Source organism: Mastomys coucha, unplaced genomic scaffold (genome assembly GCF_008632895.1).
Source record: "Mastomys coucha isolate ucsf_1 unplaced genomic scaffold, UCSF_Mcou_1 pScaffold9, whole genome shotgun sequence".
In the NCBI taxonomy this organism is placed as follows: Eukaryota; Metazoa; Chordata; class Mammalia; order Rodentia; family Muridae; genus Mastomys; species Mastomys coucha.
Genome location: NW_022196915.1, coordinates 102,634,663 through 102,660,658, shown reverse-complemented (window position 1 = coordinate 102,660,658; position 25,996 = coordinate 102,634,663). Strand labels below are relative to the sequence as shown.

General features: G+C 42.5%; 1 protein-coding gene across 1 annotated transcript in view; it reads right to left on the bottom strand.

Annotated features, from left to right (window-relative positions):
* Window positions 1–25,996, bottom strand: part of Gpc6 (glypican 6) — a 1,049,521-nt gene that overhangs the window by 93,850 nt on the left and 929,675 nt on the right. Inside the window, exons 5-6 of the mRNA XM_031362978.1 lie at window positions 22,515–22,645; window positions 3,405–3,548 (exon numbers count right to left, since the gene is read on the bottom strand). Of these exons, the coding sequence (XP_031218838.1) occupies window positions 3,405–3,548; window positions 22,515–22,645 (275 nt within the window). The remainder of the gene's footprint in view (window positions 1–3,404; window positions 3,549–22,514; window positions 22,646–25,996) is intronic.

Sequence of the window (25,996 nt, the reverse complement as noted above, 5' to 3'; positions counted from 1 at the left end):
TTTTTTTTTTTTAGGTTGACTTTTATAAACCACATTCCTCTAAGGGCTGTAATTTAGAGTTCGGATTTGCCCTAATGAAAAAGCTGCTGTAAGTAATGGACAGTCCCTGCCTGAGTGTGTTCGGGAGCAAGTGCGTGGTGCCCTGATTTCCTGAGCCCTTTGGCTAATTGCTTTTCAGGAGGATCATGCCCAACCCCTCTGCGTGCTCAGACCTGGGAACTCCCGTGACATTGTGATGATTTAGTTTTGTACCTGATATTTCCAGCGAGTAGGAGCTGTCTAGACTCCTAGCCTTACATCAAAGCATTTAAGACAATCCACAGAGGATAAATTTAGGAAAAGAAGAAGAGGACCAATCGCTTGCCGAGTGCAAATAATGACCCCTGGCCCACTTAACTTGAAACCTTTAGCAGCCTGTGGGGACAGGGGAGCTGCTGGGGTGAGATATGGCAGTGAGACCAGTCTGTCAGTGGGATCAGCTGATGGCCTGGCAGCTTCAATAAAATGAGGCTGTTGGCAGTGAGGACTCTTATATTTTCTCCAAAGCCAGCTTTCTATCAGTGGCTGAATTTACACAAATATAATCATTTGGTTTTGGAAAACAAAGCATGGCTTGAAGGTAGCATGTTTAAAGGATGCTGGTTACTATCAACAGTATTTTAGGCCCATACAACTTTTGAAGAACAAATGGAACCGTTTCCATGTGAGATGGGAATTTATAAGCTCCTAACGAAGGGGCTGAGCCTTCTTTTGAAAGATACCATGTTCTTTCCAACTCTTTTCTGCGAGTTTTAGCATCAACTTGGGGCTTGAGACTTTTAGTTCTAAAACAAACCCCTTAATTACAAGCTCACATAAAAACACAGTTTTACAATAACCGACATAAGAACATTTACCAACAGATTCCAGAGTCAATACCACAGGCACTAATTTAAAAGGTGCCAAGAAGCCACCCCCCAGGAGCAAGCGTCAGAATGAAGCTATTTTCATTTCAGTTAACAGGGCGGGGTAAGTGGTGAGTTCTATTGATGTTGGCTTTTAAAACGTTTTCCTCTGCTGAGACAGAAATATTTCCCAATTTTCGTCCTTTTCTGGGACACACACTTATGAATATTCAGGAGGCATGTTTGCAGGGCAAAGCTAAGACAGGAGTAGGCATCATAAGCTTTGTTTATAGATAGTGGAGATGGGCTCTCACAGAGAACAGACCCACCTGGAGAACTTGCACGGTTGCCCCTTGAACAGGTCCATGAAAGACCACCCCTGATGGCTGTGGCTCTGCGTAGAGGCAGGCACAGCTCAAAGGAAAAGGCCTTGGGGGAGCCAGGGGCTGGAAAGGGAGTCTGTGTACGGAGCTTGGGGCTCAGTGTCTACGTCTTAGGAATAACTTTGGTGGGACATCTTTTGATGTGGGAATGTTTGATTTTAGGAGTGAAGGAGAGACCTGGAAGGAGGCTGGCTGTGATTTACAAATAGCTAGTTTGCAAATTTGAAAAGAGATCAGAATTTCATAACATATAGTGTGAAGGAGGCTGCAGTTCTCACGGGCACAGCCTGGAGTCACACCTGGGAGGGACGTGGTAGCTTTGCTGACAGAGCACTGTATGGTCGGTTCAGCTCCTGCGTTGGTCCTAGGACTCTGGGGCTGGCAATAATACTGTGTGGGGCAGTGGGATTTTGTTTGCCATTGTATTTTCCCCATTTAAGCGTACATGTTTACATCTCCTAGGGGATGCTTTTCTGTTACAAGGGAAAACTATCAGGTGGCTGTCATAGATAGCAATATGGTATCCAAATGTCATGCAGTAAGTATCCAGTCTGCTCTTGTTCTTTAAAAGGCTCTACTCCTTTAGACTGTGGTGAGGAGGTTTACTATTGTAAGAGTGCTAAGCTGTGTAACACAGCATTGTGCTCTGTGGGAACAGTTTTGTACATGAGAGATTCACCTCACACTGTATCCCAGAAACCTGGAAGGACCTAGCCTCCTTGAACGATGGCTTTCACACGACTAAAGTGAAATCAAATCTGTGCTTCCCAAATGTTTCTGCATAGAGAACGCAGAGCGCTTTGTAAAGTTAGAAGCCAAACAGGGCACGCTGAAGAAAACCAACGTTCTTGAGAAAGGCTCACCGGGTTGTTTGGCAGAGTAGAATCGTTTGCTTAAAAGGAAAATAGTAACTAATTTAGTTATTTTTCTTGAAAACGTGATAGAGGACAGGAGTGAGCAGGGGAGACAGGTTGAAGCAAGTCACACATATGGCTTCTTTTCCAAAACCTGGCCTGAAGAGGGGTTTTATTCGCTAATAAAGGGCAATAAATTCACAGCATAATTTAGCAGTTAACAAGCAGTACCCTTTCGCTTTGACACTTAATGGACAGACCTTTATGCTGTTAAATACATTTGATATTTTATAGAGAAAAATGCTGAGATGTACTTACATGGAGGACAAACACAACCAAATTAATCTTCTGAGTTCTACACTACAGGAGGGACATTAACTAAAACTATAAAGCCATTCATAACAGTGACTAATAAAAGGATTTCAAAACCAACAACCCTCGAGATTGAGTTTATATGACACAATCAGATGTGGTTCAAATACTGTATGACCTGAAGGGTTTTATCTGTTAATTTTACATCAGGATAATTGGTAAAGCAACATTTGGCACTAACAACAGCGAGGGCATATAAATTGTTTATAGCATTATGAAGTGAAGGTATTGAGTTGGAAATGATCAGGCCATATTTCTTTGAAATTAGGAGCTCTTAATTTTTATGCCATTTTTTTAAAAAAAATAGAAACTGTATTTATTACGTATATAGTAGCCATCACCAGATAAATTTTTCTGACATAAAAATCACCCAGTCCCTAATGCACATTTAAATGGCCCTAAGTTCCCAACTTTTTTTTTTTTAGATATCTAGGAAACAAAATGAAACATCAATATTAATTGGGGACTTCCTAAAAGAGACTTTCCAAACAGAAAACTTAGCCTCTGAGAAATGATAAGAAAGAGACAGAATGTCATAATTACACAAGCAACCGTTTAAGGAAAAGAATGGAAAAGGCAGGCGAATCAGAAATGTGCTTCGGTCACCAGGCATCTGGAAGGCCCAGCCACCGGGCTTTCAAAGTAATGTTTTGGAAGAAATATAAAGTTGGAGTTTTAGGTACTGCACTAGTGGATTAATAGTTTTAAGAGTTCTTAAATAACCAAATCCATGATCTAAAAGAAAAAAAAAAAGAATCTTTTTCTGCCCACCATTCCAATTGAGAACTGGAGCAGATGTTGATGATAGACTTTCAGCCTTTAGGAAGCCCGTAGCCCAGCCCTCAGGGAGCGAACGACCTGGAGGCAGAGACGCCTCCCTGGCCCTCACAGGCAGGAGGCAGGGTACTCACCAGCCGGTCCAAGCTCGTGCCTGCCGCAGTTGTGGGTCTTTCCTCAGGGTTATAGGGCCGAAAACGGGTGTTAAAATTTTCTGGAGCTGAGCGAGCAGATCTGAGAGCAGGTGCAGGCTTGGGCTGGCCACAGCCCTGAAAGACCTGGGGAGATCAGAACGAGGGTCAAAATTAAGCTGAGATTAAACCAATTTAATCTTCTGAGTTCTACACTACAGAAGGGGCATTAACTAAAACTATAAAGCCATTCGTAACAGTGACAAATAAAAGGATTTCCCAACCAACAACCCTCGAGATTGAGTTTATATGACACAATCAGATGTGGTTCAAATGCTGTATGACACGAAAGGTTTTATCTGTTAATTTTACATCAGGATAATTGGTAAAGCAAATAAACAAGAAGCAAATAATACAGCACCCTTCACATTTTGTTTGAAATTCTTACTTCCAAAATCTCTACTTCCTACATTTTTGAATGTAAAGTTATAAACACCAAGAGGAAGGAATTGTTACACGAATATAGTGACTAGCTATGTGCATGTCCTGCTCTCGGTTTACCAGAGTCATCATTACCTACAGATTTCATATTTGTAAATTTGTCTTCTTACTGAAAGCTTATTCATAAACCCCAAATCAATATTCATAATACAATGTGGCAAAACTCAACAAATAAACAAGCAAGCGCACAGCTCCATGTGCATGTTGGCAGGAAACACTGAGGGAAGGTGCTCTGCATTCCAGCCCCTATGTTAGAGTGTAGAGAGTTACCCTCCGTGTGGTCTCCTTAACCCGTGCTCTCACACGGTGATTTCCCTGTATAAATGGTCCCTGGTGTAGACAGCGCTTACACACTGTCTAATGTGCCAGACACCAGGAAGGGAGTGATGCGTCTCATAGGGATAACACACATTTAACATATACTTCATTCAACTCTGAGTTTGGTCTCTTGAGTTCAATGTTCATCAAGTACACAGATCTTAAATAAGATTTCTTAAACCAAGACAAATTAGAACATGCTTCCAGTTGGATTGACATCTAACCCCATTTTTCCCTTAGGAATTAGGATTCAGAATTTGCCCATCCAGTTTGCAAGATAATATGGAGTATAACGTCTACAAATAGTAGAACCGCTATTGAATATGGAAATTATAATAAATTCTTCATTCTATAATAGCTTTCAGGATTAAGCCAGTTATGTCACAGACTCTTTCTTATACTTGAGTTTGGGAGTCAGTAAACAGCCATTTTGGATCCATATTATCTAACACGAGAAGTGTATTTCATACGCGGCATATCAAGGTCAAGTGGCTTGAAGGGCACTCTCTTGAGTAATGAAACCCTTCACTGGAAGAACTTTCTGAAAATATTCTCCTGAGCAACGGTGAGGAAATAGGACAAGCAAATGTGGGTGAAATCCACTCAGTGGCATTTTCTTCTAATTTGGTTGTTGACAGCTGTTCATGTCACCATTGGGGTTGCTGTGGGAAATCACACAGCTCATTGTAATGAATTTAGGGACTGAGTTGCCAATCTTTTTCCACAGTGATTCCACTCAGGTTGATGTGGGGGCACTTCCTTCTCTGTTTATGGATGTTTTCTCTTCTGTACCAGTCATCAAGAGATAATATCTTTCCTAGACTCTTAGGAAACAGTGTGATAGCTCTTCTTGGTTGTCAACTTGACTGCATTTGGAATTAACTAAAACCCTTGTGGCTGAGTACACCTGTGAGGGATTTTTTTGGGGGGAGTAATTAAATAATTTGAATTGATAAGACCCACTTTTAACTAGGTCTTTGGACAGAGGAAGAGAATACTAGGGCCTAGTTTACTGATGGCTCTGCACGTAAAAATGGACAGTCACAGCATTACAACTCCTCTCTGGGACAACCTTGAAAAACACAAGTTAAGGGAAATCTTCACAGGGGACAGCACTTGGGGCAGTGCACACGGCTATAAGTTTTGTTTGGAAGGAGAAACGTCCAGATGGGCAATTGTTCACTGATCCATGGGCTGTGGCCAATGGATTGGCTGAATGGTAAAGGACTTGGAAAGGACAAGATTGGAAAATTTGTGAGAAAGACATCTGGGAAAGAAGTATGGGTGGATAGATCTCTCCAAATGGGTAAAGGCTTTGAAGATACTAGTGTCTCACGTATATGTTCATCAAAAGGAGTCTGCAATGGAGAAGTTCAACAAGCAAGTAGATAAGATGACACATTCTGTGGACAGTCAGCCTCTTTCCCCAGCCTTCCCTGTTGTTGACCAGTGGGCACATCAACAAAGTAGCTGTGGTGGCACCTGGGGGTGATGCCTTGGCTTAACAACATGGGCTTCCACTCACCGAGGCTGGCCTGGCCACAGCAGCATCCACTCACCAAGGCTGGCCTGGCCACAGCGGCTGCTGAGTGCCAGGTATGCCAAGAGCAGAGACCAACCCTGAGCTGCAGATAGGCACCATTCCATTGGCTGACGAGGCAGAGACTTTGTGAACCACATTGGGCTGCTTCCTCTGTGGGGAGGACAGTGCTTGTCCTCTGTGGGGAGGACAGTGCTTGCCCTCTGTGGGGAGGACAGTGCTTGTCCTCATTGTGGGGAGGACAGTGCTTGTCCTCATTGTGGGGAGGACAGTGCTTGTCCTAATTGTGGGGAGGACAGTGCTTGTCCTCATTGTGGGGAGGACAGTGCTTGTCCTCATTGTGGGGAGGACAGTGCTTGTCCTCTGTGGGGAGGACAGTGCTTGTCCTCTGTGGGGAGGACAGTGCTTGTCCTCTGTGGGGAGTACAGTGCTTGTCCTCATTGGAGTATATGTTTATCCTTTTCTTCACATAATGCTTCTGCTAAAACTACCATCCATGAACTTACAGAATACCTTATCCACCATTAAGTTGCTCTGCACAGTATTGCTTCTGACCAAGGAACTCACTTCATAGTCAGTGAAGTGTGAACTGGGCCTACAACTATGACATCCAGTAGTCTTACGTGTTCTCAACAATTCTGACTCAGTCAGCCTGACAGAAAAAAGGAATGACCTTTTGAAGGCACAGTCACAGCACCAATTAGGTGGCAGCAGTGTGGAGGGCTGGGGTAGGGTTCTCCAAAAGATAGGATATGTTTTGAATCAGCATCCAATATATGGTATGTTTCCCCCCATAGCCGAGATCCACAGGTCCAGGAATCAAGGAGTAGAAAAGAGAGTAGTTTCATTTACTATCACCCCTATTGAACAACTTGAGCCTTTTCCTGGCCTAGAAGTTTTGTTCTAGACTCTGTGTGTGTCAGGGTGGGAACTGCTGCCCAGAGACACAACCAACATTCCACTAAACTAGAAGCTCAGACCTCCCCTGGCTGCTGTGGGTTTCTGATGCCCTTAACCGACAGGCTGAGAAAGTAATAACAGTGCTAAGCGGGATGACTGGTCCAAATTACCAAAGTGGGGGTTGGGTTGGGTCTCTACCATGGAGGTGAGTAGGATTATGCCTGAATGCAGGAGTTCCTTTAGGGGGTCTCTTGGTACTACCATGTCCTGTGGTTAAAGCCATTGGGAAAGTACAGCAGCCTACCCAGGCAGGGTAGCAAAGGGCACTGACACCTCAGGAGCAGAGGTATGAGGCAGGGTAACACGGCACAGACGCCACAGGAGCGGAGGTATGGGTCACTTTTCTAGGCAAAGAGGCAAGGTCTGCTGAGGCGCTTGCTGAGGGTGGGGGGAACACGGAATGGGTACTAGAGGAAGGTAGTTATAAACACCAGCTAAGGCCATTGATCCGTTGCAGAAACAAACTTTATCATCAAAGTGTTTCTGTTATATTTTGTTAAGAATATGCTTGAATAGATATTTGTGTTTTCTCCCCTCAATTTGTTATGTAATGTAATATTAATTAAGAGAATACTATTCATTATCACTACACATTATCACATAATACATGTCCATCAACAAAGAATGTTCTCTGAAACAGAGAGAGACCACTACAGAAAATGACCACTAATCAAAGTGTAGAGAAAAGCAATTGTTTGGTACCTAGTCTCACTGATGTGCCCAGAACACAACTCTCACTTAAGGCTCAGGGAACACCAATGAACAGTATGGTCAGTATGTCTGCCGCTGTGAGAATGCCTCTCCTGGGAATTCTGGGCAAGCTACACCCCTGATGTCTCAACTCATGGCTGGCCCGACAATACCCAGAATAAGAATGACGCCAGTCGACATGCTAACGTGGAAGCGGGACATCTCATAGGAACCCAGCCCTAGCCTAAATCTACCAGCAACCAAGGAATGCTCAGAATGGGGCAAATGGTCTTCCTCCAGACAGAGGTCCCATACTGGTTACCCAATACCGAATAGCCTGGGATTGTATGCACACACGGAACCTTATATGTACTAAGCAGGTTGCAGTTATGTTTAGCTATATATTTAGGGGGAAATGTATATAATAAGAATTAAAGAAAAACAGGCCAAAGGCCATGGATCTGAGAGAGAACAAGGAGCGCATGGGAAGAGGTAGAATGAGGAAAGGCCGAGGGGAAAGAATGCAACCACGTTTTAATTTGAATTACAGATACCTCCCTCAGCTATTAGAGTTAATTCTTAACCCACACATGCATATTTACAGTGTGATCACTCGTGTTGTCATTCGATTCTGGGTTGTTTAACTTGAAGCATTTTTCATCCTGCATATTATATGATCCCACTGAAGGACACAGAGAGCCCTTGAGTGCCACTCCCAGTGACAAATTCCTTCTGGAGACACCATCCATTTTGCTTCACCACTACAACTAATTTCTCTTGTGTGCATTCGGACTTCTCCTTCACATGTGCATGCGGCCTTCTGCAGCACAGGACTGCTTTGTCTTGGCATTCTCGGAGGCTGGCCTTAACACGCTATTGATTATTCTTCCCTCTCACAATTTCTGAAGTTGATGGCGCAACCAGTGTGATAAAGACAGTGGGCCTTTTCTTCCACAGTGCCTAAATCACTTCCTTGTAGCAAGGTCACTGCTGATGGAGGGCCTTAACATTCCCAAAGCTCCAGGGATCTGTTGAGCGGGCTATTTTGGATTGCTTTGAAAATGACAGCTGACTTTTAAGAAGCATAAAGACAGAGCAGGGAACACTAGCAAAGACTTTGCTGAGATCCAAACCAAAGAGATGCCCACAAACCTCTTCTGCTGGGAACTTTTGTAGAAACTTGTTCAGAAGGACCTCAGAATTTGAATATCCCTAAGCAGACATACTACCTGACTCTCAGAAAGCAGAACTGTCAAAAGAGAGGCCCTCTCATGTGAAGGTTCCAAGCCTGGCTTAAGGTCTTTGCTGCTGAACACTGTAGAACTTGAAGAAAAGTGCAAGGAGGCCCCCGGGTACCAGCTTGTCTTGTCTTCTTGGGGACCATGAAGGACTTCTGTATCAGTGTCACATTCAGAATCAGTTCAAAGCAAATCCACGTGGTATCCTGTATAAGCCCCCACAACGTGAGATTCATAGTTGTGCATGTAATGCATGTTGTCTGAATATCTGTTTCTTTCCCAGATACCCAATTGAGACCTAATCTCTAAAGCCATGGGGTAATGATGAGTAAAGATACGATCAGTGATCATATAGAGATAGTCACCCGGTTACAGTGCTTGTCATACCGGCCTGTAGACAATAAGACAACATACAATCTATCAGTTAGAAAAAGTGTTTAGAAAACATGGGGTTCACGGGGTGGGTGGCAAATGGAACTACTGGACACAAATCTGGAGTGTTCTTGTTTTCTAAGTTTGCTATAATAGCAGTACGAGAGCAGGGTCACTGTCTAGGTCACCATGAGCAGCCTGGTGGCCTAGGCACCCAATGTGCTATATTTCAAACAAAGAAAAGAAGTAGATAAGGATTTATTGCACTATAAATAGTATCTGAAGTTAAATGAGAGTTAGGCAATCAAGTGGTCAGGGCTAGAGATGCAAGCTTAGGTTCTGAGGTGGTTTCTAAAGCCCTAAAACTGTGTTCATGAAGGGAGAGTGTCTGATGGAGGGGGCCTGTGCTGTGTGAACAGGGTGGCCTCTCTGAGCCCCGGTTTCCTCCTCTCTTCAGTAGGCACAATTTACCACACCAGCATCGGTTGTGTTCACATGGAAGCTATGAAGCAGGGGACACACAACCCAGTATCTAGAAAACAAGTGCTTGATAATCATTACATAATTACATAAGTCCAGAACTTAAACTTCCTGTAAGGTCTGCAATAGTGTAAAACTGTGAAGAGGAACATACCTGGCCACTGCTGCCTTCATTCTCTGTCTTTTTTTTTTTTTTCCAAGTGTTAATTTTTATTTTTATGTATGTGTCTGTGTGGTCTTATGCTTGTGAGTGTAGTGCCCAAAAAGGCCAGAAGATGGCACTGGATCCCCCGGAGCTGAAGTTAAAGCTACAGAAGTGCTCCCAATGTGAAAGTCAAATTCAGGTCCCCTGGAAGAGCAGCAGGCATCCGTCCTTCACCACTAAGCCACAGTGCCAGTCCCTGCTCTGTATTTTCTACACAGTATTATCTGTCAGGGCTCCAAGATATGCAGAAGCAATAGAATTCACGTGTTAAATTAGGAATGTTCATGGGGACTTCATGCCGAAATGTGTTCCAATGTGGTTGTGATTTAATTGTGGGGTTCCTCCAGGAAGTCCCACCAGGAGATGTGGGTGGCTGAGACCTGCTAAGAGAAATGAGATTCTGATAGAACTGCCTCTGAGTCTGGCGCTGTCACTCTATCCTCAGTTAAAGTTTAAAAAAACCCAAAGCCTTCCTTTTACAAGAAAATAGAAGTTTGTAGAAGGTGTAACTGCCAGCTAAACCACATAAAGGGTGACACATCTTTATGTCCACCCCTTTCACAGCGTCTGGGTTCCCTTCCACCCAGTTCATTCTAAGGAATAATTAGATAATTCCAGAAAGTATTCAGAAACGTCATTGGAGATAAGATGCTGTGAATATTCAAAGGAATCAGCTTTCCTCCCTAGCTGACTGAAAAGATGTGTGGATTTTAGGGAGCTCTGCCTCATGACTCCTTTCCCTTAAGAGGATTACAAAGATAATATCTCCGAAGTCTATCGGTATTCTGAGATGAAAGACACTGCTATTAAGATGGAAAGTGTTGAACAAAGAGACATTTTATTGTTTTATGGGGAGGAGGAGAGGGAGGAGGATGGGGAGGAGGGGAAGTAAGAGGAGGGAGGGGAGAAGGAGGGAGGGGAGGAGGGGGAGGAGGAGGGGAAGAGGAGGGAGAGGAGGGGGAGGAGGAGAGGGAGGAGGAGGAGGAGGAGAGGAAGGAGGAGGGGAAGGAGGAGGGCAACAGTGGAGTAAGAAAAGTGTTGGTAATAGCTTTGCATTCAGTCATCGGTTGGTAAATGCACTTAGAACTGAACTCTATTAACATAGTTCTCATAAACAAGCACCCTGCTCACTTTTCAGAGGTGCTTACAGCTAGTTTCCCTGACTGCTCAGTCTCTGCCTTCTCTTTGCTGCCTTGATAGCATACTCGCCAGAGTCATTATTGGCAACTTGAGAGACAATGTTTGGGGATAGCCTGTGTGGGATGAATCTCATCTCCCCACTTTCTTCTCAGTGGGTCTCGGCTAAGTTAGAGAAGCTACGGTTAACTGTGCGTCTTGAAATCTGCTAGTGGAGCTCTGGTGGTTTAATTAAGCGCAGGCATCCTTTACGCTGTCTTGATTCACTTGGACTGGGTGTTTTGAGACTGTTTTCTTCATCTAGTAGATTCTAGTTTGTATTACAACCCTGGTGACCGCAGTGTTTGTCGGAAGAGTAACTGGAGAATTTCAATCTATTACATCTATACCCAAGGAAACGAGCCATCATGTCTGTACAGAAGTGTGTATAATAGATCCAGATGTGGCCCTTATTTTCACACCAGACAGCTGGGAGGTAACAGACAAGTGTTCAGGAGACTTGAAGTGCTACAGTGAAATACCTCCGACTGGGTCGTCCTTTCGTAACAGGACTTTTGTAGTTTACAGGCTGTGAAGTGTAAGGTTCAGGCCCCAGGAATCAGTAGATGACACTGTCTGTCCTTATTTAGCAGATAGACTAGTGAGAGGCCTCCTCAGACCTCCTTTATAAGGGACAACTTCAGGAATTACATCTAGAAGTTCCAGGAGCTACCTTCTGACCATAGCAATAGTCACTAAGAAGAGCCTAAAAACTTGGAGCACTAGCTTCGGCACTTCGTATTAAACTTGGGACAACATGGCTTCCCAATTTTCAAAGCCATTTTGAAGATAAAATATGATGCCTAGAGAAGACACTGAAAAAGTAAAGTGTAAAAGGTAGATTATTTTCACTGACATGGTCTACAGTCACATGTGGCTGGGTTCATAGCTTGGTCTATGGCCGTGGTTATATCAAAATGGCAGGTAATCTGGACTCTTTACTAAACTACTGTTCCCCAAACCATCATCGTCTGGTCAACACTCTGGCCAGCGACACCCCTCCACAGCAGCAGCTGAGGCCTCTCCTTGCTGGCAGTCAACCAGATCATGCAACTATGGCACACAGCCAAGGGCATTTCCTCGGTGTGCCAGTGACAGCTCGGTGGTGAAGAATGCACACTGCTGGAGCAGAGGATTGTTAGCAGCACCCACACAGATGTTCCCGTCCATTTGTCAGTCCAGCTGCAGGGGAATCTGATGTCCCCTACAGGCTTCTGTGGGTACTGCATGCATCTGGGCATTCCCCTATGCAGACACCCATAATCAAAACTAAGGTAATTCTTTGAAGTGAGGTGGTGACTGAAATGTGTTTGCTTAGGGGTATTCTCATATCAACATAGGTAAACTGGAGTCACTTGAAATATTCCCCAAAACATTTCATCAATGTCGGCAGAAAGAAGAGCTACACTAATAAATTAAACTTTTCCTTCGGGTTTATGTTCACTCATTCTCCTTTCTGGTTCCTAACAGCTTTCTGCTAATATCTTGACACATGTTCCTGAATACAACTGAGTGATTTTGATAATTATTTCTTTCTTTGGTTTAAGATCTTTAGATTAACGATACAAATGCTCTAAGTTCCCAGCTTTTCACTGTTATTTACGTTAGCAGGTCTCTTCGTGGACTGCCGTCTCTACAAAGACGAGTTTTCACCCCATCATTTCAGAACGCTCTCCTTTTTCTGTTCCTGTTCTGTCTTCTCTCTGCTCTCTCCTCATCTTTCTTTCTGATGTCCTGTGTTTTCCTGTGCTTAAAGATTGATGGCGCTGCTTTCCTCAGCCACCTTCCCTGAGGTCTAAGTCCCTGGACGGACTCAGCATCTCGTTAAGAGTATCCCAGATTCTGAATTGAGTCAAGTCATCAGGTTTTGTTTTGGTCACTTTTTACTGGCTTTGATTTTTTTTTAAAAAGCTGGCTGCCATGTATATTTTAAGGCTTAAACAGTTTTACTTCCAAAGCATAAACATGCGGGTTCCAGGGTATCTGTCAAATGCCTCTTAAAATCTTTTCTTCAACAAAAACAAATTCTTTCCATTTGCTTGAGAATTTTTCTTGTACAGTTGTGCATTCCTGAGACTGCGGGATATCTTGATATTCTTTCCAAATGAGCAGGGGGCAGAGTTTCAAGGAATCGAACACAGCATACTTTAGTGTATGGAGAGAGAAAAAAAAAATCCCATGTCTCTTTGCCTGGTTAAATGATTATTTCACATGCTCTTTGTTTATAAGGCTGGAAGAACTTCTTTAGTGTCACTTGGCAGATTTTACGTAAACACATGAATCCCTCTAGCCTGGCTGTGGACCGTTCACCTACTCTATGGCTGAACAAATGCACACAGAGTGTGTCACTTTGGTCAAAATTAAGTGGTGCAGATGTGTCATATGGATACGTACCTGCTCTTGTGAGCATTCTGACAAGAGACCAGGGAACTGGAATGCTATGAGCATAAATAGAACCAGGGATTCTAGGCAGCTCCCTAGAACAGCAGTGTCATGCTGGGGCAAGTGAGGGAGCAGTTACTGCTGATAAACAGACTTGAGACATTTCTAGTAACTTTGCAAATACATTGTTAATCATGACCATTAAAAGCTAAGTTTCATATACTTACAATCACACAAATTATACTCTCTATAATATATATGTAACATATATGTGTATACATATGAATATGCATATGTATATATGACGAATACTATACCATGGTGTGTCACTGTGTTCAGGGACATCATGCCTGGATTTGCAACCAGCCATCCCGTGGGTATTTACACCAAGGGAACTGGCAAGTTCTTCAAGTAGAAATTTTTCCCACAGAGATGAAGCCTTACACAATCTAATACTTTGAAGAAAGGACTTTAAGAAGCATGCAATACATCTGACAGAGATCCTGGCACCAAGCTGTTTAAGCTTCGGAAGCAAATTGCTTAAACTTTACAGTATACATGGCAGCCAACTTTTGAAAAAAGCAAAACAAAACAAACAAACAAACAAAAAACAAAAACAAAAACCAAAGACAGTAAAAAGTGACCAAAACAAAGACTGGTGACTTGACTTGATTCAGAATCCACAGAACACCAGACGAATCCTGACACGCATGCACACAGTTACGCTCCTGAAGCTGTGGTTTCATTAGCGTCAGAGCAGATCACAAATTCCTTAGTGGGAAGGCAGTGACCAAAATGAGGATGTTCTGATGACAAGTCTGCGTTTGTGAGATCGGGCAGAGCCTGTCCGTGAGAGGGGTGGGCCTGGGAAGGCTGCCTCGCAAGGTAGGAGGAAGGGAGAAAATGTCTGTGAGATCCAGAAAAATACATTTCTTTCTTTGCTCCTAAGGACACCTGATGTTGATTTAAATTGAGTTTTACTAATCCATTTTTGAGTTGAGCACATTAAATATCTTCTTATCCTTTACCAAAAAGTAAAGTCTCCAGATAAATCCCCAAAGGTAAGAGATAATCAAAAATTTTCCTTTATCATCAAAAAAGGAAAATAATGAGAATCTCTTTTCCCAAGAAGGAGAGCTCAAACCAGTTTGTTCAATACTTTTCTTATAAACAAGTATATTTAAGCTTTCATTTTACATTATGAAAACATGACCCCTTTTCCCTGAAAAAAAAAAAACAACTGGTTCTGCTACAAACAGCAATAGAATGCACCCTGATTTTTTTGCACAGCGAGGGAAAAAACACACAAGGTGTTTTCGGGTTACTCTTCTCAGTGACTCAGGTGAGAATTGGTGAGTAGAGCAAAATGTTTGAACTTATAAAAAAATTAGAGAAAACTGGAACCACTGGGAACACAGCCTTCTCTGTGAAAACGAAACTGAAAACAGGCTGTAGGAATTAAAAGGTCATGAAGCTTTGTAAATAGTGTGATCATTTGCTTTTTTCTAGAAGATCACATGGGAGGGACCCCATTATCCACCCACAGAGAAAACTGGTAAGAATAATGTGGCATGGGCAGAGGCCACTAAAACTCCTCCAAGTCTCACTTCTTTGGTAGAGCCCAGAGGCACAGACTAGGATTGGGTTGTTGACATAGTCATCAACAACTTGCCATCTCCTGAGGCCTTCTCTCAGAGACATATATTTAGATCCTTCCTCTCCTGAGATGGAAACTCTTAATTGGAAATAATCAAACATGCATGGGGTTCAAATGTGAGGTCAAGTAAAATAGTTCTTGCTCTTACAAACTAAGTTTAATCTGGTAGACTGTCCCGGATGATTTAAGACCATAGTACCAAGCTTTTCAGAATTTATCTATCACAGTTGTTTTTAGTGACAATTAAGAGCATTCATCTTCATGGGTGGTTTAGATTTGACATGATCCATGCTAAACAGTACATGCACTGTACCATTGTTCTGTTTAAACAGCCTGTAAGATGCACTGGGGCTTTCATTTTGCACACTAGTTACTTGAGTTTAGATGGATAAACGATTTGCCCCAAATCACAGGAATGGTAACAATAAGGTCTTGGGTCTGTCTGGTGTCCACCTCTGACCTAATAACTTCAGCCATGTTTGAAGAATAAAGAGTGCCTTCAAGCCAAGGTAAGCTATTTATTGCCCCTCTCTTGTTGAAGCCTCTCTGGAGTTATGTTTTCACACTGTGGCCTCAGCCAGGCAAAACACACTGTTTCTTCCACATGGGGCATCCTAACAGCTCTCTCTGCTGAACTGGAGAATAGATAAGATGCAGCTCTTGTACTCAAATAATTTAGACTACTGTCCAGGAGAAAGGAAGTAAAAAAATAACCCTAACATATTAATACTATGATTGCCTTAAGAAAGGTACGTGGGACACAGAGTCCCCAGATAAAAAGCAAAATGGCACTAGAGTGTGACGTAGATCCTAGATGATGTCATCTAAAGGAGACATTTTCTCCATATGAATTCTCAAGAGAGTGTTTCTCCCTAATTCCCCACAAGAGAAAATGCACAGCGAAGAGAGCCAGGAAGGGAGAAGCCAGGGAAAGGTGCTAGAAAAGAATCCTGCAGAGTTAGTGACTTAATGCTTGTGAAACTGAGAACCGTCCTACCAGACACAGGATGTTAGACAAACAATAGAGATGCTGAGACAGACTCAATAGTAGAGACGGAAGTTGCTCTGTACTCTTTAACGTTCTCTTAGGTTTCTCGGTCATCTTGAGATCTGCACATTCAGGAAGAATTGTCTAGGTAAAATTAAGCACCATCAGGCTGTCTTGGTCTTCTGGAATGGTTCTGTGCTCATCTGTAATAGCTGTTAATTGAATAGATGGCTTCAACCGGAGCTTAATAACTCTTCCTTCTTAATTTAGATTATATCTGACAAACCAATCTTCCTTGGTTAGATTTGAAATTATTCCTAATGTAGCTAAATGATAGCCAGTGAAATCAGATTTATCTTCTCTGAGAGGATAAGGAGGAGAGTATCAATATATCTGAAGTTCAAAGGCAGAAACTTGACTCCTAGTTCTCTCTCCTTCTCTTTGGGAAATTCACACCAACGTGAAGCTTAGAACTGCTTTCATTTGGGTGGGATACATGGGCTAGTAAGAGTTCTTCTTTGTCTGCCATGAGGATGGTGAAGCTGAAGAATGTGATGACGTGTGTGTTTGCTGTTGGACTAGCTGAGTCTGCCTCTCCTTGATAGGCTCCCCAGCGTGGGGCAGGCTACGCTCGCACATGCCATTGTTCCTTCCAGTGCTGGGCACATTTGGTCCTAGTGGGAGATGCTTATAAAAGAAACAAGCATTCTGGGAAATTCTTTTTTCTTTTTTGGACTGGACAGATCTGGCTGCTCTCCAGCTCTGCCACTTGATGTCTGACTTCAGGCTAACTGTTTAATCTCTGTAAAATTAACATTCTTTCCTGATAATCAAGTATAATGGATGCTTCATAAGATTTCAGGGAGGACTTGAAGTAAATATATAAATAAGGCACATAGAGAGAGACTGTGTCAACAATGGGAGGACACTATTTTTCTTCTACAGTGTTCCTTATGCACAGAGCATGCTCTGGTGTTTGTTAAATGGATATGGTCAGGGTTCAACCGATAGTAACTATAATGGCTCTCATTGCTACTTGGTAGTGCTGTGCCCAAGAGGAACCAAAAAAAATCGTTGTTTAATGTGTTGTAGTCCGCATCCCTTGAAAATGTATATGCATTATTGCACAAAGCAAAGCAATCTAGAATTTGAAATGTGTCATAACTTATAGAAATGTGTATTATGACAGTATATATTTTCAAAGGAATCTTGTAGCTCACTCCCAACTGCATCTGAGGGCTAAATAGGGGAATAAAAAGGACTTGGTCATACCATATAAACAGAGCTTGGAGAAGACAGAGGCATGAACACATTGATGAGAATAGACCTTTTCATTAGGCTGTAAAACTCTCTCATTCAGAGGTTCAATTATGAGGCAGAAAAAATTTAGTCCTCCTTCTTTGAGATATGATGAGAATATTTGGGGAAAGATATGTCTTATTGTAAAGCTGTGTGTGTGTGTATGTGTGTGTGTTTGCTCTATTGGAAAAATTGGAAAAAATAAATGACTATACTGGGAAAGAGAAACATGCAATTGGAATTTATCTTGGAGAGCAACAATAAACATTGAAAGAGAAAACAGGATCAGCTTTATATCTTCCACTGTTGGAATCTCTGTTGTTTTATATTTTGCTAGGTTTCCAGAAGGCCACCGAATTTTCTCTACACACTAGCTCTTTTTTGGAGAACCTGGCTATTCCTCCCCTGCTCCCCCTCCTCTATAACTCCCTTCATTTTGTTTTCTCTGCCAGCTTACCAGAGTCACTCTTCTATGGCCAGTCCATCTATCAAGCATCACTTTTGACCCTCCCTACTGCATGCATAGGCATAATCTTTCTTCCAGATTATGGAATTTCTCACAATTATGTCATTTTTATTTATAATTCTTAAAACAACAGTACTATTATGATATAGATAAATAAATTTCATAAAAAATATCTACTCAAATTTTGATGATCAAAAAAGTCCCATCTCATTGAGTTCTTAGAGAATTTTCTTGTAGAATAGTTCATGTAAATTTCACTGAATAATAATCTACTACAGGCCTCAAATTTCTTACAAAGGTAGATTTTTCAACACACACATACCATCACAACCATCAAACCCCAAAATAAACAAAAGCCAGTAGCAGTAACAAGAATGTGATACAAAAGACAACATTCTGCTAATTAGCTTGGTTTAGCATTTCTACAATGTACATACATTGTAAACATCATGTGACATTCTATAAATATATGGAATTCTTATTTTATTTTCCAATGAGATGTATTTACTGTAAAAGAGGACACTTTACACAATATACTCTTTGAATTGTTTGGTTTCTTTCTATTATCTGGGGGTGGTAGCTCATGGGCAGGGTGTCATATTTGGCCTGGAACTCACTCTGTAGACCAGGCTGACTTCAGACTCACTGAGATCTATCTGCCTCTGCCTCTGAAGTGCGGAGATCAAAGGTTGTGCAATCCTGGCCAACTGAGTTTGGTTAATGTGCTGGTTTAAATGAAAATGGCTTCCATAGGCTCAAATATTTGAATGCTTGGTCCTTAGTTTGTGGGAATGTTTGGGAAACTGGAGAAAGTATGTCACTTTGAGATTTACAAAGTCTACACCAGGCCCTGTCTGTCTGTCCATATGTCTTTCTCTCTGTCTCTTTCTCACTCTCTGTCTCTTTCTGTGTCTGTATGTCTCTGCCCCTCTGCCATGCTTGATGCCTATGGATCAGGCAGTAATTGCCCAGCTACTGCTCTAGTCTGTGCCTGTGTCATCTCTCTGTGTCTCTCTTTGTGTCTGTGTCTCTCTGCCCCTCTGCCATACTTGAACCTCCGGATCAGGCAGTAATTGCTCAGCTACTGCTCTGGTCTGTGCCTGCTGCCACTCTGCTTCTTGCCAGTATGATCATGGACTAATTCTGAAACTACAAGCAAGCTCCCAACCAATGTTCTCTTTTGTAAGCTGCCTTAATCTTGGTGTCTAAGAGACACTAAGTAGAACAGTGACAAAGATAGTTGACTTCTTCCAAATTCTTGAGAATTTACATAATAGAATTTCTCCCTTGCCTTCCCCCTCCCTTGAAATCAATTCTACAAGCATTTGCCCACAGTTAATGTGCCCAACGTCCTGGTCTGGGTTCTGGGTGCGTAGGACACAGCAGCTCTCCTTGTCCCACATGACTGATGATGTTAGGAGAAAGCTGTTAGGGAGCAAGCATCACAGGGATGCTTATTTCTAGCATTCAGTAGATGCTGTGGTGGGCTCTCAGGATGAGGTCTCACAGCAGGGGCGACAACAGGGGGGAACATCATAGGCAGAGGAAGCCACAGAAGCTGAGGAAAAAACACAAAGGGCTCAGGTAGGCAGAGGCAGGAGACTCAATACCTTGTGGGCTTTGGGTTCCACTCTATGTGTAAAGGAGTTGTTAAAGGGTGAAGCAGGACTCCTTGATCTTGTCAGTGCTTTCAAATACCTTGATTACTAAATAAAGGACAAATTTAAGGGGACTTAAGAAAAAAAGCTAAGTAGTACTCCATTGTGTACATAGTACCACATTTTCTGTATCCATTCCTCTGTTGAGGGACATCTGGGTTATTTCTAGTTTCTGGCTATTATAAATAAGACTGCTATGAACATCGTGGAGCATGTGTCCTTATTACATGTTGGATCATCTTCTGGGTATATGCCCAGGAGTGGTATAGCTGAGTCCTCTTTCCGGAGGAACTGCCAAACTGATTTCCAGAGTGGTTATACCAGTTTGCAATCCCACCAGCAATGAAGTAATGTTCCTCTTTCTCCACAACCTCTCCAGCATCTGCTGTCACTTGAGTTTTTTATCCTAGCCAATCTGACTGTTGTGAGGTGGAATCTCAGGGTTGTTTTGATTTGCATTTCCCTGATGACTAAGGATGTTGAACATTTCTTTAGGTGCTTTTCAGCCATTGAGAATCAGCCATTCATCGTTGAGAATTCTTTGTTTAGCTCTGTACCCCATTTTTTAATCGGGTTATTTGGTTCTCTGGAGTCTCAGCTATGAAAAACAATGAATTTATGAAATTCTTAGAGAAATGGATGGATCTGGAGAATAGCATCCTGAGTGAGGTAACCAATCACAAAAGAACACACATGATATGCACTCTCTGATAAGTAGATATTAGCCCAGAAGTTTGGAATACACGAAGTATAATCCACAAACCACAAGAAACTCAAGAAGAAGGAAGACCAAAATGTGAACACTTCATTCCTTCTTAAAAGGGGGAACAAAATACTCATGGAAGGAGTTGTAGAAACTAACTATGGAGCAGAGACTGAAGGAAGGACAATCCAGCCTGATATAGCTATCTCCTGAGAGGCACTGACAGTACCTGACTAATACAGATGTAGAGGCTCACAGCCATCTATTGAACTGAGTACAGGGTCCCCAATGAAGGAGTTAGAGAAAGGACCAAAGCTGAAGGGTTTGCAGCCCCATAGGATGAAGAACAATATGAACTAACTAGTACCCTCAGAGCTCCCAGGGATTCAACCACCAACCAAGGACTATACATGGTGGGACTGATTGTTCTGGCAGCATGTGCATAGTAGAGGTTTGCAAAGTCAATCATCAATGGGAGGAGAGGCCCTTGGTCCTGTGAAAGTTCTGTGCCCCAGTGTAGGGGAATGCCAGGGCCAATAAGTGGGAGAGGGTGGGGTGGCAAGCAGGTGGAGGGGGGAGGCAACAGGGGTTTGTTATTGTTGGTGTTTTGTTTTGTTTTGTTTTGAGGGGAAACTGGGAAAGAAGAAATTGTATGATATGTAAATAAAGAAAATATCTAATAAAAAGCAAACAACAACAACAACAACAAAACCAAGAAAGAAAGCTAAGGGACAAGTTAGGAAGTAGTGTCATATGGTGTTTTCCATAAAAAAAACTTTGTATCAAGGATTCCTGAAAACTCAAGTAGTAGAAACTTCCTATCAAAATATGTCCAGTCACTGGAGAACAAGGAGTCTCGTAGCAGATTGTTTATTTGTTTGTGTTCTGGTGTCTACTGAAAATGGCGTTGGCTGTAGGTTGTGAGCTTAGTCATTGAGGACTGCTGATAAATATTTACCGAATAAGTTGATAAATGAAAAGATAAGAGCATGCCTGGCTTGAAGAAGAGATGTGTGCTAAAATCAGATGCCTTCTCCTGAATGCCTGGCTTGAGCTTCATACCAGAAAGAGACTCGTACTTCTGAGAAGTGAGTGATGGTTTCAGGTCGTAGACACTTTTGTTCATATATTTTTTTGTATGTTCTCTTCTCTTGGGCTATTTTTAACTTCTCCAAACCTAGCCCCCAATTACCCCAGCACTGCTGGTTTATGAAGCCTCTCAGAACAACTCTAATTGGGTTTTAGGCGATGGACTTGAGAGGAATGGATATTTGCTATTTTTTTTTTTCTACACTAAAAGAAAATGGCCTTTCCTGGAAGCCCCAAATGTGCTATTTTCCCAACAGTTGATGGCAATTCAAGCATCAGTCTCTACCTGGTACCTCAAGTTCATTAAAACCCAGAGTCAAGCCTAGAAACTCTAGGCTCGGCCACTTCCAGAGAGAGAATTAAATTCAGAGTCTTTCTTTGCCTACTTCCTCCTAGTTTACCCTGAGATGTGCAACTCCAGTTTGACTCATAGCAGTCAAGGACATCTGGTGAGAGAGAATCCACGGTTCCCTCTCTGGGCTTCCACTCTGTCACTCTTCCTCGACTGCATTTGAAATCTCATCCACAAAACACTTTAATGATTGAAACATGAAAACGGATAACTCTTGGCACATTTCAGTGGGAACTCGGCCCCTGCCACCAGGTTTAGATGAGGTTGTCGTTTCGTTGTAGAGATGCTGGTAGAGAGAGGAGCGGGTCTCTGTGCACTCATCAGGGCTGTAGGAAGATGATGATGATGGAAGCCCAGGTTGGAGACCACACTGCAGACTCCCGCCCTTTGCTTATGGTAAGTCCTGCTTCTTTCCAGCTGGGTGTGCACGGGCACAAATCAGGAGCCTGGCATTTGTGCCCACAGCTCCAAACCTAGGACCTCTGTCTCATATGATTTATGAGACTCTGATACTATTTTGCCTTCAACTTTTATACACAAAGGAACATTCACATCCTCCCAAGGCTCATTAATGAAGGTTGTACAGTTGTCTTCAAAGAAAGTATGAGGTGGTGTTTGATTATTTACCATTGAGCACACAGAGCACATACCTCATGTACACAGCTGATGGCAGAATTAGAAGCTTTGAGAGAGAGGACAGAATAGCGGTGTTGTAGAAATTTCAAACATCGAAATAGAACATTCCTCCCAAATTGCTCTCACATGTGAGGGATTACTTGGCCATACTTGGAGCTCACAGAAACTCTCAGGCAGTCAATAATTGTGTGGTGATTGAGTAGCTGTGATCTACAGACTTACTTCCCTTCTCAATGTCATTTTGTTACCCATTTTCAATGAAGGAGCCAATGTGTGGTTCAGCAGGAAAAGCTCGCTGGCAGCATGGGAGAATTTATAATCCCCGCCCACATCACTACACTTTTTAGGTGATACCACCTATGCAGTGTGTATACAGTAGGAGGCAAGCTGTTGATGGACATACCTTAGCCGACACCTGCATGCTGTTTTCCTGCATATTCATAATGGCTTCAGAGATCTTGACATCTATTGGGTCCATGACTGACTCAATGTTGAACGGCCCTTCCAGTCGCTCAGCCACCAAGAGCATCGCATCTGGTAAAACACAAGGAGGATCCAAGTTTTTAACTTCTATTTCAACATTTATAGAACACTGGATGGAACGTCCTAAGACGTTATGTATTCAAGTGAAACGGGTGGTTAAATCTTAAAATCATAATATACTTTACTTCACGTGAAAATTTAGGATGATCTCACATCCATAGAACCTTGCCTGAAATATGAGAAAGTCAGTGCACATGCAGCAAGTTGAACGAATGTAATTCTACATGAAGTCAAAGCAATGTTTGGTTAGATGTGAACTACATTTAGAAAATGAGTTTTGATCTCCATTATAGATTGGATCTGAAATCTATAGAGGTTTATGTTTTAAACAACATGCCCCCTGGTGGTTTGACTGAGAAATACCCCAGAGCCTCTGGCATTTTTAGATATGGCTCCTTGCTGGCTGCACTGAAAGGGAGGTGTGGCCTGAGAGGGAGGTGTGGCCTTGCTGGAGCTGCTGTACCACTAGGGCTCTGAGTTTGGAGAGCTCAAGGCTTTACCTTCCTACCAGTCCACTCCCTCTGCTTCCTGCCTGCAGTTTAAGATGTGTGCTCTCAGCCTGCTCTTCCTGCTTCCATGACCGATGCTGGTTGCCATGGCTCCTCTTCATGATGGAATCCCAGCCCTCTGGAATGGTTAATTCCCAATAAATTCTTTCTTCTACAAGTTGCCTCTAACTATGTTGTTTTATTACATCAACAGAAAGGAGAATGGCGTAGGTCCCTCGCTTATGGAACTATTTGAAAGGCTGTGGAAGCTTTAGGCCTTGATGCCTGGGTGGTGGCAGTGGGCATCCTGGAGAAACTCTGAGATCTGCTTCTGCTTCTGGTCCAAGTTCTCTGCTTCTTGTCCGCACGACACTCCTGCAGCCACGGGCAAAGCTGCTCCCACTAACAGGTCTTCCCCACCTGAAATACCTCTGAAACCGCAGGCTGAGCCAAGTCCTTCCTCCCTAGGCTGCTTCTGTCCGCTATCTGCCCACAGTGATGGAGAAGAGCTTAACACAACGTCTACACTTGGGGAAGATGGAAAAACAAGGACGCTGGGGTGCTGATTTGTGAACCTGGACACACAGACATCCAGACCCATTGAACACAGCCTCTGTGTGAAGTACTTTTCAATTTTAGAAGCTCTCTATGTCCTTGCTTTGTGCTAACACTCTACCCAAAAAGCTTTTCCATTTTGGCTCTTCAATATTCTCTGGGGGTTGGGGGAAGTAAAGGGCCTTTCTCTCACTTGGGAGTAGAAGATTAAGGCAGATTCTGTACTCTCAAAATGTGCTCTTAAAAATGTCTAGGGGTTGCACTGAATTAAATTGAACTGGATGTGGGCAAGGGAGCTGCTAATTGTGACATGGAGACACGAGTTATGTATTGGGGGCCAGTCTTCCTGTCTGAACTGTCTGGCAGGGTACAGGTAAATGAGGTACATCAGGGTGATTGCTGAAATGAGTCAGGGGCTGCAGTGAAGGGGTAGGGGTGCAGAACAATGTCACCGAACCCTGGCCCAGTCTCCATTCTTAACCAGAGCATACTTTGACAATCTACTTTCTACCTGGGGAGTGGAACGGAACATTTTCCTTTAGTGAGAATGTGGCTGTGAGGAAGAGCTGTGCTTAGCACGGTGAAGAAGTAATTAGTTACATATGATTTAAAAGAACCGTTCTAGGCCAGCAGCTTCCACATTAAACTGCATAAGCCAGACTTTGAATTATACACCCAACAGGTCCCAAAATTTTCAGTTGCTTAAACTCTTAAAAACAAATCTTAAAAATTTCCCCTTCCCAGAAAAATCTACATTTTTTTACCCAATGCTCAGAGAATACGGAAAAGGAAAACAAAGAAGACTAACATGCCCTAACCCACTTCCCAGAACAATGCTGTGAGCACTGTGGCACATGCCCTATTTATTTTTGCTTTGTGCATGAATATTTTAAGCATGCAATGAAATATACTGTGCATATATCATATAATCCGCTTTCTAAATGTAATATATTATTAATGTAAAATGCTGTTTATAGTTAGCTCTTTTACAGTACCAATGTGAGGAAACCAAATTTTATTTTTACTGCATACTCAACCATGTTCAACCCAAGTCTAACATCAAAACATTTTCAGGATTATAAAGTAGCTATGAATTAGGCTGGTGAGAAACCTTTTAAGGGGATTTTTTAATATAAAGGATATAGAACTGTCTGGAAGGTAGAGATTCATGTTTTTAAAGAGCCCCAGGCTTTATGAACAGTATCAACTCTTAGTGGAATCCAATGTTCCTTTTGCCAGATCTCATATGAAAGAGTCCCCACTGTACTCCTTGGGGAATGAGACAGAGTTAACCATTCAGGGCAGAATCCGGAGCAGAAAGAAGCCGGTTCCATGTCACCCAGCTGCACATTCCATCCCATGTTTTCCTCACAGATGCAAATGGACCCACAGAAATGTATGCGTAAATGCATAACATAAGAAGCCCTCCATTTTTTCTGATATTTTCTTAGATAACATAGATTGATCTGTATATGTAAAGATCTGCATGGATCTTTTAACAAAGCAGATATTTCACAAGATCTTAATGGCCTAATTACCAATTAGGTGGAAAAGATACACTTTATTTCATTGTAGTACATCTTTGTGAAATCCGTTTTCTCTGTTGCGAGTTTGAGGGGCACTTACATGTCTGAAATCTGGGTGCTTCTTTTCTGTCTTTATATCTGTTTGTGTGCTTATAAAAAAAATTCCCATATCAAAAAACTTTGCAGTTGGGTTTCTGGTGAGGATTAACTGCTTGTAACAGATGTAATGTAAAAGAGTCAGAAAATTCTAGTATGGGAAATGTATTGCAACCACAGAGAGAGGCGAAAGATGTAATTAAAGAAAACGATAACTAAGGGATATTTCTGTGCTTAGTATGTGCACTTGCATGTATCATCATACGATGAGTATTGGTCTTTTTCAATACATGTTTGTGTCTTGAGTAGGTTGTGTTGTAAAGAAATAATTTTGCTGTAAGGAAAAGGACAACATTTTGGATTGTACACTAAGAATTTAACAGAGAGTCTGAAACAACATAGACTAAGGTCTCTTTACAAGTTTACTTTAGTTGGGCAGTGGTGACACACACCTTTAATCCCAGCACTTGGGAGGCAGAGGCAGGTGGATTTCTGAGTTCGAGGCCAGCCTGGTCTACAGAGTGAGTTCCAGGACAGCCAGGGCTACACAGAGAAAACCTGTGAGTTATAGAGGGAGTCAGGGGTATTTGTGGAAGGAGTCAGGGGTACTTGTGGAAGGAGTCAGGGGAACTTGTGGAGGGAGTCAGGGGTATTTGTGGAAGGAGTCAGGGGAACTT